Source organism: Balearica regulorum, chromosome 1 (assembly GCF_011004875.1).
Source record: "Balearica regulorum gibbericeps isolate bBalReg1 chromosome 1, bBalReg1.pri, whole genome shotgun sequence".
Classification (NCBI taxonomy): Eukaryota; Metazoa; Chordata; class Aves; order Gruiformes; family Gruidae; genus Balearica; species Balearica regulorum.
The window spans coordinates 116,345,937-116,359,582 of NC_046184.1; the positions used below are offsets into that span (position 1 = coordinate 116,345,937).

General features: G+C 44.2%; 2 protein-coding genes across 6 annotated transcripts in view; one reads left to right on the forward strand and one right to left on the reverse strand.

The window, feature by feature from the left end:
* Nucleotides 1–1,815, forward strand: part of SON (SON DNA and RNA binding protein) — a 39,749-nt gene extending 37,934 nt beyond the window's left edge. For all 4 annotated transcript variants that reach the window (XR_012838329.1, XM_075771045.1, XM_075771089.1 and 1 more), the window contains 2 exons: nt 96–211; nt 759–1,815. Coding sequence is in view for 3 of the 4 variants with exons in the window: in XM_075771045.1 (XP_075627160.1) it covers nt 96–211; nt 759–917 (275 nt within the window). In the remaining variant the exon portion in view is untranslated. The remainder of the gene's footprint in view (nt 1–95; nt 212–758) is intronic.
* Nucleotides 1,816–5,880: 4,065 nt separating this feature from the next.
* DONSON (DNA replication fork stabilization factor DONSON) lies at nt 5,881–12,658 on the reverse strand. Of its 2 annotated transcripts, none has more exons than XM_075771110.1 (10): nt 12,236–12,658; nt 11,806–11,886; nt 10,371–10,574; nt 9,813–9,952; nt 9,127–9,305; nt 8,905–9,028; nt 8,683–8,784; nt 7,472–7,670; nt 6,567–6,782; nt 5,881–6,270 (listed from the first exon to the last, which is right to left on the reverse strand). In XM_075771110.1, exons 1-10 carry the CDS (start codon nt 12,509–12,511, stop codon nt 6,133–6,135), a joined length of 1,659 nt encoding a protein of 552 aa, XP_075627225.1. In that variant the 5' UTR covers nt 12,512–12,658; the 3' UTR covers nt 5,881–6,132. The 2 variants fall into 2 exon arrangements, with proteins under 2 accessions (XP_075627225.1, XP_075627216.1); XM_075771101.1 differs by having other exon boundaries at nt 9,813–9,991.
* Nucleotides 12,659–13,646: the final 988 nt, after the last annotated feature.

Here is a 13,646-nt window from a genome sequence, read left to right on the forward strand (position 1 = left end):
GTGAGATTCTTACTTGTCTAAAAAAAAAAATAATCTCACTTAAAATGGTTGCTTTGATAGCAGCATTGAAATTCCAAATACATTTTCTCTTTAAGGTAAACATCCAGTTTCTGCATTGATGGAGATCTGTAACAAAAGAAGATGGTCACCACCTGAATTTGTGTTGGTGGATGATAGTGGGCCTGATCATCGCAAACATTTTATCTTCAAGGTGCGTTTAAGCTTCGTTGTTTGCTCTTGGTTTCTCTATTAAAAGGTGTGATTGGAATTCATGTTCATATTTGTATATTCCAGTGGTAGCTGAGGACTGCTAAGCAGCGTCTTGATGCTAGAATTTCAGAGTCCTGTTTCTGTAAAGGCCAAATCGAGTCTCTCAAGCACATTAATCTGTAAATCTGTCAGGAAAGACACTACTCCACTTCTTACTAAAATTGACCACCTATGTGGTGTCAGAGTCTTGCTGTTTACTTGCAGGTGTGGTGTTGAGCCTTACTGTTGTAAAGGTAGTGAGCAAGATTCGATTATTTTTGTTCTTCAGTTACCTTACAACGTGGGCTTTCTCTTCCATGTAATACCTTGTGTTAGCAGTTACTGTTTGGCAGCGATGGTGCTTACGGGCCAGGTGTGGATTTTGTCTACCCCTAAAGAGGACTTACATAGAGCACATGCTTAAAGGAGCCCTGTAGCGTTGCCTCGAAACAGAAGTGAAGAGGCACTTTCTAATGCTTTCTTTTTTCCTCCCCCTCTTTCATAAACAGGTGAGAGTCAATGGGAATGAATATAGGCCTACTTTTGCCAGCCTTAATAAGAAGCATGCTAAAGCCACAGCAGCAACTGCGGCTCTCCAAGCGATGGGACTTGTACCAAAGGAAAGCATGGTTAATACCACCATGTTTAGGAGTGCCTCACACCGCTAGATATTGTTTTTTATATTGACGTTATTTCAGATAATTTTACTCTGCACAAAAATGGTATTTGCCCTTTCATGTTGTAAATACATTGGCAATTCCCACGTTGTAAAAACTGTACAGACACCTTCAGGTTTTTCTTTTGTACCATCCAAATGTATTTAAATCATACTTAGTTTTTGGTATGTTTATATTGTTTACATTAGTGATGTAATTATTTCTTAAATGACTAAATCAGACGACAGACTCTGGAGGCAACAGTAATCTAAACCCTTGTTTTAAAACTCATGCAATTTCTCTTCAATACGGAATGTTAACACTTTCATACCGTTTTGTACTATGCTGCAGTTTTCCCTGGTCTCGGTAAAGCTACTCGCGCGCTTTTGCCAACAGCTGGTAAAAGGTCGTGCGGCTTACCTTTAGTCTAGTCGAGGCTGGCGTGTACTGCTGGACAGATACTGGGCCAGTACCGCGACCCCTGTGAGAGAGCATGCGGCAGCAGCCCTGTTGTACGGTGTTAACGCCGTGGCTTCTCTTTGAATTTTGTTTGGGGGTTTAACTCGGTGGCGTGCTGCGCCTGGCCGTACAGCCCGTACTCTAGGACAGAGGCGGTTAGGCAAAAGACGTGCTTGCAAAAGGGATGGCAGAAAGTCCAGCAATGGAACCGACGAGACTCGCAATGTAAAGGTGACTCTCCCTGCATGTTCTACGAAGGGAGATGATGGAGTTGTCTATTCCAAACAAATTAACACACTGCCTGATGTTGATTGTATGAATTTGTGGTTAATGTGAATTTTAAACTCTTAACAGATCTACAACTGGATTCGGGGGGAGGGAGGGGATAGAATGATGCTTAAATTGTTGTACCCAACTTGGTCAATAAAGCAGCACAAGTTCATAATCTCAATCACTGGTCAGTAAACAGTAATTAAAACATATGCCAAAACAACTTTTGGAAGAAACGCACAGTATAAAAGTATGCTTTATGAAGATTATCAACAGCTGGTAGGGTTACAGAATCGGTCCCAGTTAGTTTTGGTTGCTTTGCACTGTTACCAAAATTGCCTCCTGGGGCTTAAATTTTCCATAATGGTACTCTGCCCTCAAGGAGGCAGCCTGATCCAGAGTTTTGGCAGTTTGACAAGGGAGAGGATGTAGACAGCTTTTCCTCCTCCTTTTTGTTGTTTGGGGTTTTTTTTTCCCTTTTTAATTTTATTTAAGTAGTAGTAGTGCTTTAGCTATGTGCACTTTGAATTGGAAAGGGCATTGTACACCTCTTGCCAGATTTGTCTGAGTTATGAGCAGATTGCCAGGATTTAGGGACTCTAGTAGTTCAGGTGCTTATTTCGAAGAGTCTTTTTGAGGTCTCTTTGTATTACATCTACTGTCCAGAGCTTCATCTGGGAGAGGAACAAAAGCCAGTTTGCACACAGTAAGGCTGTGCTCAGGCCTAAAGCGAGTTACCTTTGCGATGGGAGTAGGAACGTGGAGGTGAGGAATTACTAGTACCGCTTCTTCCACAGAGTAAGGTGACTGTGTGTATTCTGCCAACTGTTACAGAACAAGGTGTCTGTCTTTGCCCTGAAAGGCCATGGATCAATGTCTTGTGTACAGCAAAGAAAACTTACTTGGTTCTCTGCCACACACTTCCAAGAAATAAAGCCCCTTATTAGTCTGTCATAAGCGCTCTAGAAATGCCTGCGTTAATTTTCATGGACACAGTTGTCTTTTTAATTAAACTTTTTTCCCCTTTGGCTTCTCGCCTTCAGTCTCTGGCTAAATATTTGAAGATCTCCTTGCCTCATTTGCTGAACTAGTCAGAAGGTGTGTCTAAAAACCAAAAGTAAATACGATGGTACAGTGATGGAAAGATCTACTCTGGGAGAACTGGGTGTTGTATCTGTCTTGGCTGAAGTCTGGCTTTTTGGTGTATGACTTAAAGTAATTAACTCGGGATGTGGGAGCAGCTCCTAATCAGACTTCCGTTTAAATGTCTGATTTGATAGAGCTGAAACATCGAAGATGTTGATCGTTCTGTTTAGTCTGTGGCCTCCATGTAAGCACTGGTTTCACAGCTGTACAGTATCAAATCTGGGAACATACAATCTCTTGTACTTGTTGTCATGTTCGGGTTTTTTTGGGTCTGTATTCCCCATGTATAATGTAAAGACACATGTTATCTCAACAGCAGCAAGGAGCAGATGAATTCAGTCCCATGGAGGACTTAATTTAAAAAATAACTATTTAGGCAAGTTCTGGATTTCATGCCTTAAAAGATGTGGTACTGTATGTGGATTTAACCTTTGGTCTTACGGAAGAGTTAAAAAAAAGAAACTAATTAAGGTCTGTAATGCCCTAATTATGACGCTTCCTGATTTTGAGGTTTCTGTTTTAGTTTCATTCCTTGTTGTTTAGAATGATACATGAATCTAAAGCTAGAGCAGCAATGTGCTTCTGTTAAATTTGTAAATTTGAATTGGTTTGAGTGTCCTTTGCATGGAGGAATAGATGAGTAGTGATATATTAAAAAGAACAACTAGGAAACACTCTCTTGGAACCTGGTTATTTATGCAGTGCTTTAGCTGTCTTTAGTCTGTGACTCCTGCTGATGGAAGAGATGAGCTGTTTGGCTGTTGGGTTTCCTTTCGCTGCAGAATTACTTTCCTAGAAGTAACCTTGCCGAAAGTGCTTCGGACTCTCCCATCACATGAGGGAGGAGCATTTGGAAGCAGATACCCGAGAACTTGTAACCGGCTTCCACCAGAACAATTTCTTGGCAGTCTTCTCATTTGTAATTTTTAAATAGGACTGGAGGAGCGGGAAGGTGAAACTGCCTCTTAAAGTGCAAAAACCTAGATGAAATCATCAACTGCTACAGTATAGCTCTGCCAAATGAATCATAGTTTGTGATGAAAATTCACCCATTTGGACAGTTTAAATCAATCTTACTGCTCCAGAAGCATCTGGAATAATGGCAGTAGTTACTGAAAATACCCTGAGGTGGAAGGGCAGCAGAGTGGGTAGCACAGTGCTGGAACTGCTCCAGGGAATGTTCACTGGAGTCAAGTACGCTTCAAGAACAGCACTGAATGCCTGAGCTGGAAGCTACTGGAGCAGTAATTTCAGTAGCATACTACTGAAATTACAGGCAAAGCTATGACTTAAAACCAACTGATGGTTTACAGTACAAGGAGGAGCTACAGCTCAGGTACTGGTGCAAGGCACGTGATAAAGAATGTGGTGGTAAATTTTTGAAATTAAACAGTTCTAGACTACAAGAATGTAATTGCAATTCAGATTCTTTTAAACGACTGCCAGCTGTTAATTGGCATTAGTGTCTCTCCATAACTCTCACAGGCTAGATGTGAAAATACAAACTGAAATTAATAGTAATTCTTGTATTTCCTAGAAACTGGCTTGAGTCCACATACCAGAATGCTTATTGGCTTGATTAAAATTGCTTTCCTGTAGAGGCAGCTGCAGAATTGCTTTTCCCTACTGCTCGCAGTAACTTGCTCCATGTGCTAACGCTCTGTAAATAGGCCTGTTCCTCGGGCACACGCTCGGAAGATGCCTGTTTCAGAACTGGGGTTGTGGGTTCTCGGGTCACGAGCAGCTTTCAGAAGGGCTCGCCCGTACAACAGCAGGGGAAGCCGCGCCAGGACGCAGTCGCTGGGAGAGCCACTGTTGACCTACAGCGTCAAGCTAAAGGTTAGTTTCAGCAGATTGCAATGCCCGGTAGCAGAGGCAATGACTGATGGAGGCAGACAAATCAGATCAAAAAAGGCATCAACTGTTACTCTCTTACAAAGTGGGAATGGAAGTGGAGTTACTACCAGAAACGGAGTATTTGACATTAGCTAAGTATTTAATATTCTAAGGTGCCTCTTTCCCAGCATAAGAAGGGGACTTCATCAAGGTTTTCTAGGTGTTTTCTTGTTCAGTGTGCCACTAGGCTCACAGTCTCATGGTAGTTACTGTAAAGTAACAAATGTAAACATAAAGTATTGCAGTGTAATTGTATACCTGCTGTATTTGTGGGGTAGGATATGTCAAGTGGTGTCGATACCAAGTAACTGGAAGGCAGAAGAAGGTTCCACCATGCCTCAATCTGCAGATTAACTTGTTTACGTGCCCACGTTTTGAAGTTTACAGGTTGTTTCCCCAAGTAAGACCTGGCTACAGTCTAACCTGACTTGTTTCAGTATCCCAGGTGGATTTTGAGTCGGAGAGCAGAACAGCACTGTAGTAAAGATTAGGGCAGCTGACCATGATGCATGAGCACTGCTTTATTTTCTGTGCACAGTTGAATTAGAAATTTGCTGGAGTGCACAAGCATGATGGTGTTCTACATACTGCTCTTTGGATTTAGTATTCTCTGCTGCAGGAATCTGACCTCCTGATAGCTGTGTAAGAAGCGACATAACATGCCTCCAAAAACCAGCTTTGACTGCCTGAAGCAAAACAGACTGCATTAAACCTGGTAGTAGGCTCTATTATTGCTATGGATGTCGAGGCAGATCAGCATCCCCCTGCTGCCGATGATTTTTCTCTGGCTTTGATTAGCTGGCTCCAACTTCTTTGGATTCAGGTTATAGTTTGTACAAATTGCTTTTTAAGCATCTAGCTCATTTTAAAGTAAGTAAGTGGGTATGGGAAGACTGGAGAGCTATGCCAAGCAGTTCTCAGGAATCAGCCTTTGAATCCGATTCAAACTCTCTGCTTGCGGCCATCGGACTTTCATCTGTGCGGAGTTCAGAGCTGACTCTAAACCAAGAGGTGCAACATACCAAGGTGTAGCTATCAAGGAGCTTCTGGCAGGGTGCTATGAGCCATCTGGGAAGTCCACCCATCCAAAATGGTGATGAGTTACTGCACAGAGCAGTAGCAGAAATTCTGTACTTCAGAATTTGCCTGTGCATGAAGAATACGGACCTTCCAGATGCAAGTCAGACCAGTAAAATAGATAATAATGTTTTTATCATGTTTTATTTTAAAAAAGCTTTCTAAAATACAAAAGGAGGGGTCCAAGGCCTCTTCCTTCCATTTCCCTCAAACGGCCTTTGAAGTGTTTTATGATGGGTGATGTGCAATAGTTGTCTGTGATGTCCAACCAGATTGTATCCCTCCTGGTACTGCATAGGTGCTGCCCACGTAGACCCCAATGAAGTACAGCAAGTGCATGCTAGAGAGCATTCTCTTCCATTAGATGGAACTAGCATACCTAGGACTTCCAGGTATAAGTGTAATCCTTCATTTCCAGAAATCGGATGGCAGATTTTCCCAGTGTTGGACACTGACTCAGTTGGTCCCAGGCCTCGGGCTGCAGTCCACACCTAGGAATGTCTTTGCCTGTGGGTTCCTGTGGAAATTCACATGAAGAGGAGAGACATGGAATGGGTATTTCCGTTTGAAATACCTGCCGTTTTTAATGTTCGTTTGTGTACCTCTGGGGAATTCCCGACTCCTGAAAAGCTAGTTTTCTGATTATTCCAGTTCTGAGGGAATGACAAGCCCCAAGGACTGCCAGGTGGTGATGACAAGTAATTGGGTGTAAACCAAGGTATTAAGGGACAGTTTTGTGTCACTCGGTGTCCTATGGTTTGTAATAAAGATACTATTCCAAACAGGAAAGCCTGTCTCTGCCAGTTTCCTTACCTTATTTGAGGCAGGGCTCGCATTGTCAAGGTTAGTGTTAAACACAGCAGTTGGCTCGTGTGTATGTAACGCAGCAGAGAAGGCTCCCCTCTGCGCCACCCTGAGCAGCATGGTCAACGAATGCAGGGAGTGAGGCATGATGGGGCCTACGATCTCCAAGCTGAATATATCCTCGTAAGCCAAGTGAACCCTGGCTTTGGCATTTATACTTCGAGCCTGAAGACAAGAGCACATAGGATTAGTTTTTGATGCAGCAAATCAAGTCCTAATTTTCATTTACTTGAACGCTGCAATGCTAGAGTCCTATGAAAAGTTCAATGCTTTTAGATATTGTCAACTCACTGTTCAATACACGAGTATTACGATGGTTTGACTGTCTTTGTAACAACTCCCAAAATGTACCAACTGTGACACACAGGGACGCTATGCAGCATTAAGGAAGTTAACTAACTGCAGAAAAACAGTATTGAACTACTGTGGTGGAAGAGGGCTGCACTACCTGTATTACTAGCATATCCTTTACTATCCACCACCTCCTCATAGTAAAAGATGGTGAGCTGTGGTTCAGAGGCTCCCTACTTGCAAGGAGCTGTGATAGTCTGAGACCCCATAAGAGCTCACAAGAATCTTTTAAGAATCGTTTTAGTGTCTGGGAAGTCTGCTTAACCTCTTAGGTATCAGGACATGAAGAATAGAAACATAGGCATTTCAGTTTAGCAGCACAGATCTATGTGGATAGACGATTTAGGAGGCCGCCTGTTACACAGTCAGGGTGCTACCTCAGGCTACAGCTACAAAAATTACTCTGCTGTACCTGAGGGAGACTATACAAAGTCACTGTCTAATTTACTGAATGAAGAAACAATATTCTTTTCAAAGGAAAGAGACACGGTTGCATTACTTACTTTGAGCGTTTGCATTGTTCCACCTCGGAAAGCAACAGGGGACAACAAAGTTGGTGGAAGCCCTGCCTGCGGGCCTGCAACAGCCACCAGGCTCTTGCAGTTTATCAAGAAGTTCAGCAAGGTGAATGTGTTTGTTCCTTTCACTAACGCAAGGGATTCGGGCTTGTGATCCATCCGCACCTCGTGCTTCTCCTTACGACTGTATTGACTGGAGTCAAAGGAAAACCACGAGGCAGTGAAAAGCATCAAGGCACCACAGGAAGAAGAATCAGAGCAGTGCAACTCCACAAGAAGCTGCATCTGACCAAGCAAGTCATTTGAACAAACAAAACCAAAAAAAACCCCAGCAAGCTTTACACCAATTTGGATTTGTTCTTCAAATATTAAGCAGCAGCTTAAACCTGACTTCTGATTTCATTACTGAAGTTGTGAAATGAAAAGCATTTTGCAAGTCCAATGTCGTACAGCTGGCAAGTCATGTTTAGTAAATACCTATGAAGTTAGCAGCTCCTAGTTTTACTCTGAATTTTGCTCCAAACCAAACAGAAAAAACGCAAGCATTTAGAGTTCAGATCAGGAGTCTGCTTTTGAAGCGCGTTCCCCGACAGTCCCCACTTATGGTGCATTGCTGTGGGGCAGCCTCAGGGGGATGAAACGAGATTCCTCTAGGGTGAAAGCCAGCAGAAGCTGTGTGGGGCAGTGCACCTCACCTGCTCCAGGTGCAAATGGAAGCAGAGGAAGACAGAGGTAATGTGTCCCTCTGAAATACCTACAGGTTCTCAGCAACAGCTGTTCTGGTCTACAGCTGTGTCCCTACTATGCAATACTACTTCCAAGTGTACACCTAGCCCACATTAACATACACCTTTTTCTTAAAAAAAAAAAAAAAAAAAAAAAAAAATTCTAATGAGTCCTTCCAGTGAACCTGTATGTGAGGTGATACAATCAGTTTGTGCCTAACAGATGGACTTTACAAAGCCTACATTAACAATTTACAATGGCTTTTCCTTCAAGAAGAGCAGCATCTAGAAATACTTGCCATAAAGAACGTCAAAAAGGCAGGGAGAGTCTCTTAATATGCAGTAATATGACAATTACTATTTGGAAATCAGTTCTCAAATGCTTTTACAAAACTTAAATCTATACTACAAAAAGATAACACCAGCAGGGTTTTCCAGTGTCATACATCTCAATGTGCAGAGAAAGGATACAGTTTAATAGAAATAGCATCTGGTTTCTTAACCTTGTCTTGGACTCCCATCTCCTCAAGCCAAGAGAAACTTTCATCATCATCATCACTTGGAGCTAGTTCCCTGGGAAACACAGAATCAGTGTCAGGAGGGCAATACTTCCTACAAAGGTTTTCCAAATGGAATGCATGGGAGTCTGTAGATGCCCTTGAGTTTGAGCATTGTAGGAGACTTATTACATACTCGCCATTTTCCATGCTGTTGCCCACTTCGAGGCTGTTAGCAACTTCAGTTTCCAAACTCACTTCAGAGCTTTTCCGTTTTCTGGTTCTATTTTCTTCTACCAAAGGTAAAGAAAACTCTATGCCTTCAACAGAGAGGGAAAGAAAGCAAGGAATGGTTTTGTAACACAGCTAATGCACTTTACCAGTTATTCAAATCCCAGTTGGACTGGTTTCACCTTACCTTCATTTCTCATGGCTTCCCTTAACCCTCTAGTTGTGGGAGAAATTACAGCTGTGATAACGTCACTTCCCGCAAGACCAGCCGCACGGAACAGGACAGTGAACTGGTAGGTACACACATAGAAGTAGGGACAGAGCTTGGCTTTGAGCAGATTGTACAGAGAAGTAAAGCTGACAGACCTGCACATGACAATAAAACAATTCTGTAACTGAAGTTAATTCTTTGCTATGAACACATTAAATGGGATTTGGCTGGGCGGTGCTGGCGTGTAGTCTGCATGGGTTTGAGGGCACATCATTGACTCATGAGTCAGATTTTCAGACCTGCTCAACATCTAGGAAGCTGCACTCTCCTGAAACGCAGCCCATCTGTGAGTGCCTTGCTCTTACAGCATACTTGCTTTCTACCATGCGGAGTTTACGCGAAGCATCAAAGGCAACTTGCTAGCCAGATTTACAGAATTCTACCCAAATCAATAACTAGGATTGGAGAGGAGCATTTAGCACAAGAAGGTAGCTTTAGTCTTAAACTTATTTCCCTAGCCTGGCCCTCAAAATAACAAGCATTCTACAGCTGGGGAAAAAAAAACCAAAAAGCTTTTTCATAAAAATGGCAAGAACTTGTACGTTAATTAAAATCCCATTGTCTTAAAAGTACTAATACATCAGGTGTTTGGTTCCACTTACCAGTCGCTCATTAGCACTTGTTGCAAGGCTTCATCCTGTGACCAAGGACTAGCCTTTCCAGCTATTTTTCTATCTGCTCCAATCCGAGGGAACAGCTGCAGCCATGGCAGTGAAGGGTGAAGCCAGTAAACGAGGCTTTGCTGAAAGGCACAGCGCAGTTCTGTGGACAGTTTTGGTTCCTAGATTTCAAAAAGTATTTCATGAGGCCAGTAATAGTTTACTTAAGGCAGCATTGCAAGTGATGGGTTAAAAAAATATTACACTAGATACTAAAAAAAAATACTCCCAGGCTTGTGAATAAGCCGGACTGAAAAAATTCGGATGGCAACTGCTCCACAGCTGAAGTTAAACAACCTCTCACTTACCACTGTTTGCCACTGTGAGCACAAGCCATGGATGGAATGAGATTAGTAGTCTATGATGAGCCTTATTCATAATGCAAGTAAGATCAATCCAAGACACAATCAAACCTTTGCTGGCAGGATGTTTAAGGAAAAGTGCAAAGGTACACTTTCCTTTCTAAAGCTGGAGCTTCGAGCTGCCCTCTGCAAGTTTTACCTGTATGCTCTGTGGCAAGTTTGTTTCTGTAGCTCTACAATGCTGAGCAAATCCTTGGGCTTCCTCTTGTGCTTTTAAATGTTCTGCCCAGGTAAAAGGATGGGAAGACATAAATAAAAGTCGTGTTTTAAGACTCCAGTCTGCAGGAAATTCATGTCTTGGTGAGGAGGGAACTTCAGGTACAGCAACAGGTAAATGAAGGTCCTTACAAAACAGAAACAGCATCAGTTAACACACCGAAAATTTAAAAAAAAAAAAAAAAAAGCGCCAACTACGTAGCTACCTGTTTATATTTTAGCATGGTCAAGTCTCCTCTCATGTTGATTTAATACACCTTTCCTGGCAGGCAGAGCCAACACTGGACTAGACAGGACTATGACTATTACATGGAATGTCTTGAGTTTAGTAGCCTATAAAATGACAATTTAAACCTGTCGCATCCTCCATGTTTTTGTCCAATTCAGCGCAACAGCAAAAATGCCTAGCTCATTCTGATCCTAAGGAAGTACTTGCATTAATGTAAGAGCCATACTTAAAAAAACCTTTTGCAGACAGATTTTCTGGAATCCAAGGTACACACAGTTTACCTGTGCATAGGCTAACCAAAGTCACAGTCTATGCTCAACTGAATATTTTAGTCATTAACAGATTCTAATAGAAATACGGTTTTATATTGTTTAGAAAAAAACAGAAGAGGGTTTTCATTCATAGGAGTCTTTCCAAAAGTCATAAACTAGGAACAGGTAACAGGATGAATGATTCAAAAAAAGAAAACTTAGCCTGAAGTTTACGAAGACAATAATTTCCATGCCAAAACAGTGTCTCATTTGATCTTCTCTTTGCGATTGTAATGTCAGATGCTTCCTAGAGGATGGAAAAACACCCCACTGTGGAGCTCTTTGACAGTTTGTTCTCTTTGAGAAGTCATTATTCTATTCTGCTAAGTTAGTTAGAGCTTAAATTTCTGTACCTATAGCATCAGATATTATCTGCTGGAAACTCTCTTTCAAGAACTGGTTTTCAGGTATTCTGTATTTCCTGTGTGCCTAGTGAAGTTGTTTGTTCCCTTTCTGTAGCCTAATAAAAGACTACAGGAGATCTATCACTTTGAAGAACATCCTTGTCTCAACAAAATACAAAAATAAGAAACAGGAGAATTATAGTAAACATGGCAATAAAACTGGAAGAAGACAACCACCTCTGTCAACTAGAACTACAACAGTAGCGATGTCAGGCAGAAAGCTGGCTTTTAAAATACTGTCAGCATAACAGTAAACATCAAGGCAATTTAAGAATTTTTCTTGAATGCTGATGTTTTAGTACATCATTTTATACAGAGATGGACCATCAAATATGAAGTTACACATTTTCAGCTTTTTTGTGTGACCTGAGAACAGCTACAAACGTCTCAGAAGCAGTATGTGCTGTTTCGTACATTGGTTAGGGCAGGGATGTCAGTTCTTTCAGAGGGCTCTGCTCTCCTGGCCGGCTTCCCTTCAGAAACAGGCTCTAAAAGCTGAAGAAAAAAGGAGCGTAAGATGCAGGACAAAATAAGAACCAGGTTGATAATTTTAAAAAATGCCCCTTTCAGTGAAACGTCAAGAGCGACACTAAGCAGACACATGCTGCAAGCAGTGAAGCGCCACAGCTTGCTTACAAGCTGCGTACAAAGCCCGGGCAGGCCCCGGGCTCGGGGGATGGAATTAGGAACCCTTCCCGGGGGAGCGGGCTCCGGGCCGGCGCTACCGCACCCAGCTGAGCGCGATGGCTGCCGGCGCCAGCGCGGAGGCCCCTTCTCTGCCCACGGGGCCCTTCCCGTTTCTACCCTCACCTCTCCGGCCTCGCATCGTCACCGGGGAACCTACCTGCCAGAAGGGCGCTGCCGAGGGGGACGCGTCCGCCGGTGGCCGCCGGTCCCGCACCCGGGGCTGGGGGGTTCCACCCGCCCGCGGCGCGTTGTCCAGGCTGGAGAAGGGGTTGCGGCGGGCGAGCGCGGGGGGGGCCCGCGGGGCTGCGCCGCAGGGCGGGGGAGCGGCGGCGGCGGGGGGCTCGCTGCTCCGCAGCCGTTTGCGCTTCAGCCGCAGCATCGCCGGCGGCTTTTTGAAGCCGGGCGAGTAGCCGGGCACGGCGGAGGCGGCCATGGCCGAGCGGAGAGCAGCTGCCGGGCGGGAGCTGCTGTCCCGGCTTGGCGCGAAAAGAGCCGAGTTCCGCCCCTGGGCGGTGCTGAGGTAACGCGGCGGCCGCCGCCATTTCTTCCGGAGCCCGGAGGGCGCGGGGCCCTGAGGAGCCGGGGCGGTGAGCTGCCCCCGCTAGCCCCGGGGACGGCGGCACCTGTCCTGCCCCCGCTCTCCTCCCCGCTTCGGCTAGTAAATAAGAAAAGCATTACTGCTAAATAAACGTAAATGGAGCTCTGAATCCGTTCTGAAACCAGCATGAATTTCTAGTCAGGTATCCAGGAAATCGCCAGGTGGCTGCACCAGTGCAAAAACCACCTGTGAAGGTACCAGAACGTGGTTCCAGTTGTGTGAAATGTGAGACTAAACACACTGCGCCTCTTTGGCATAGAAAAGTAGTTTTGGTGACGATTCAGGGCACGAGCTAGGGCCCATGCTGGAGCATTGCAGAAAGGCACCCATCCCCTTGCCACCAAAAAATGGGCAGTAGTTGTCAGCCCATGCTAGACGTATCCTCTTTTCCAAAATACAGCTCTGAAGGCCATTAAATAAACCAGCGATAGATTATAAAACTAATCCAGATGCAAAGCTGTGTTTGAAGACATGTGGCTGCCCTTAACAGCAATCTATGTATCGTACACACGTCATCTGGCTGTACAGGGCTTAACCTCACCACAGCAGATGCACGCATCCTTAGCGAAACCTGGGCAAGAGCCTGAGCTGGCATGGCTCACACCGTTATTAGTGCTATAGGAGACCACAGCAGCCTTCATGGGGCTGTCAGATCAGTGTCCAGGTAGCAGCGAAGCACCTGCGCCTTTCTTCTCACAGCTATGAAGGAATAGGCAAGCACAGGGCAGCCTCTCTGCCCAGAGCTGGGGAGCCTGGCTCTCGCACTCTGAACTCCTTGCTGCTTTCTTCTGTCAGGGAATGGGCGAAAGAGGCAGTTGCTCAAGGAGCCTCGTCAGCCCCCTTGTTCAAGGCCATGCAAATCCAAACCTTGCATTACTAAAGAGCATTAGAAAATGCTGAGACATCTCAGCCAACTAAATGCACCAACAGGCAGCTTAACACCCAAAGGACAGACATTTGCTTCATAACC

Excerpts from the sequence above, each read along its gene's own strand:
- DONSON (XM_075771101.1), bottom strand. The coding sequence starts at position 12,511 with ATGGCCGCCTCCGCCGTGCCCGGCTACTCGCCCGGCTTCAAAAAGCCG. Across the intron at positions 8,785-8,904 it reads AACAGCATGGAAAATGGCGA|GGAACTAGCTCCAAGTGATG; the intron begins GTATGTAATAAG and ends TGTGTTTCCCAG. Across the intron at positions 6,271-6,566 it reads CGAGCCCTGCCTCAAATAAG|GAACCCACAGGCAAAGACAT; the intron begins GTAAGGAAACTG and ends GAATTTCCACAG.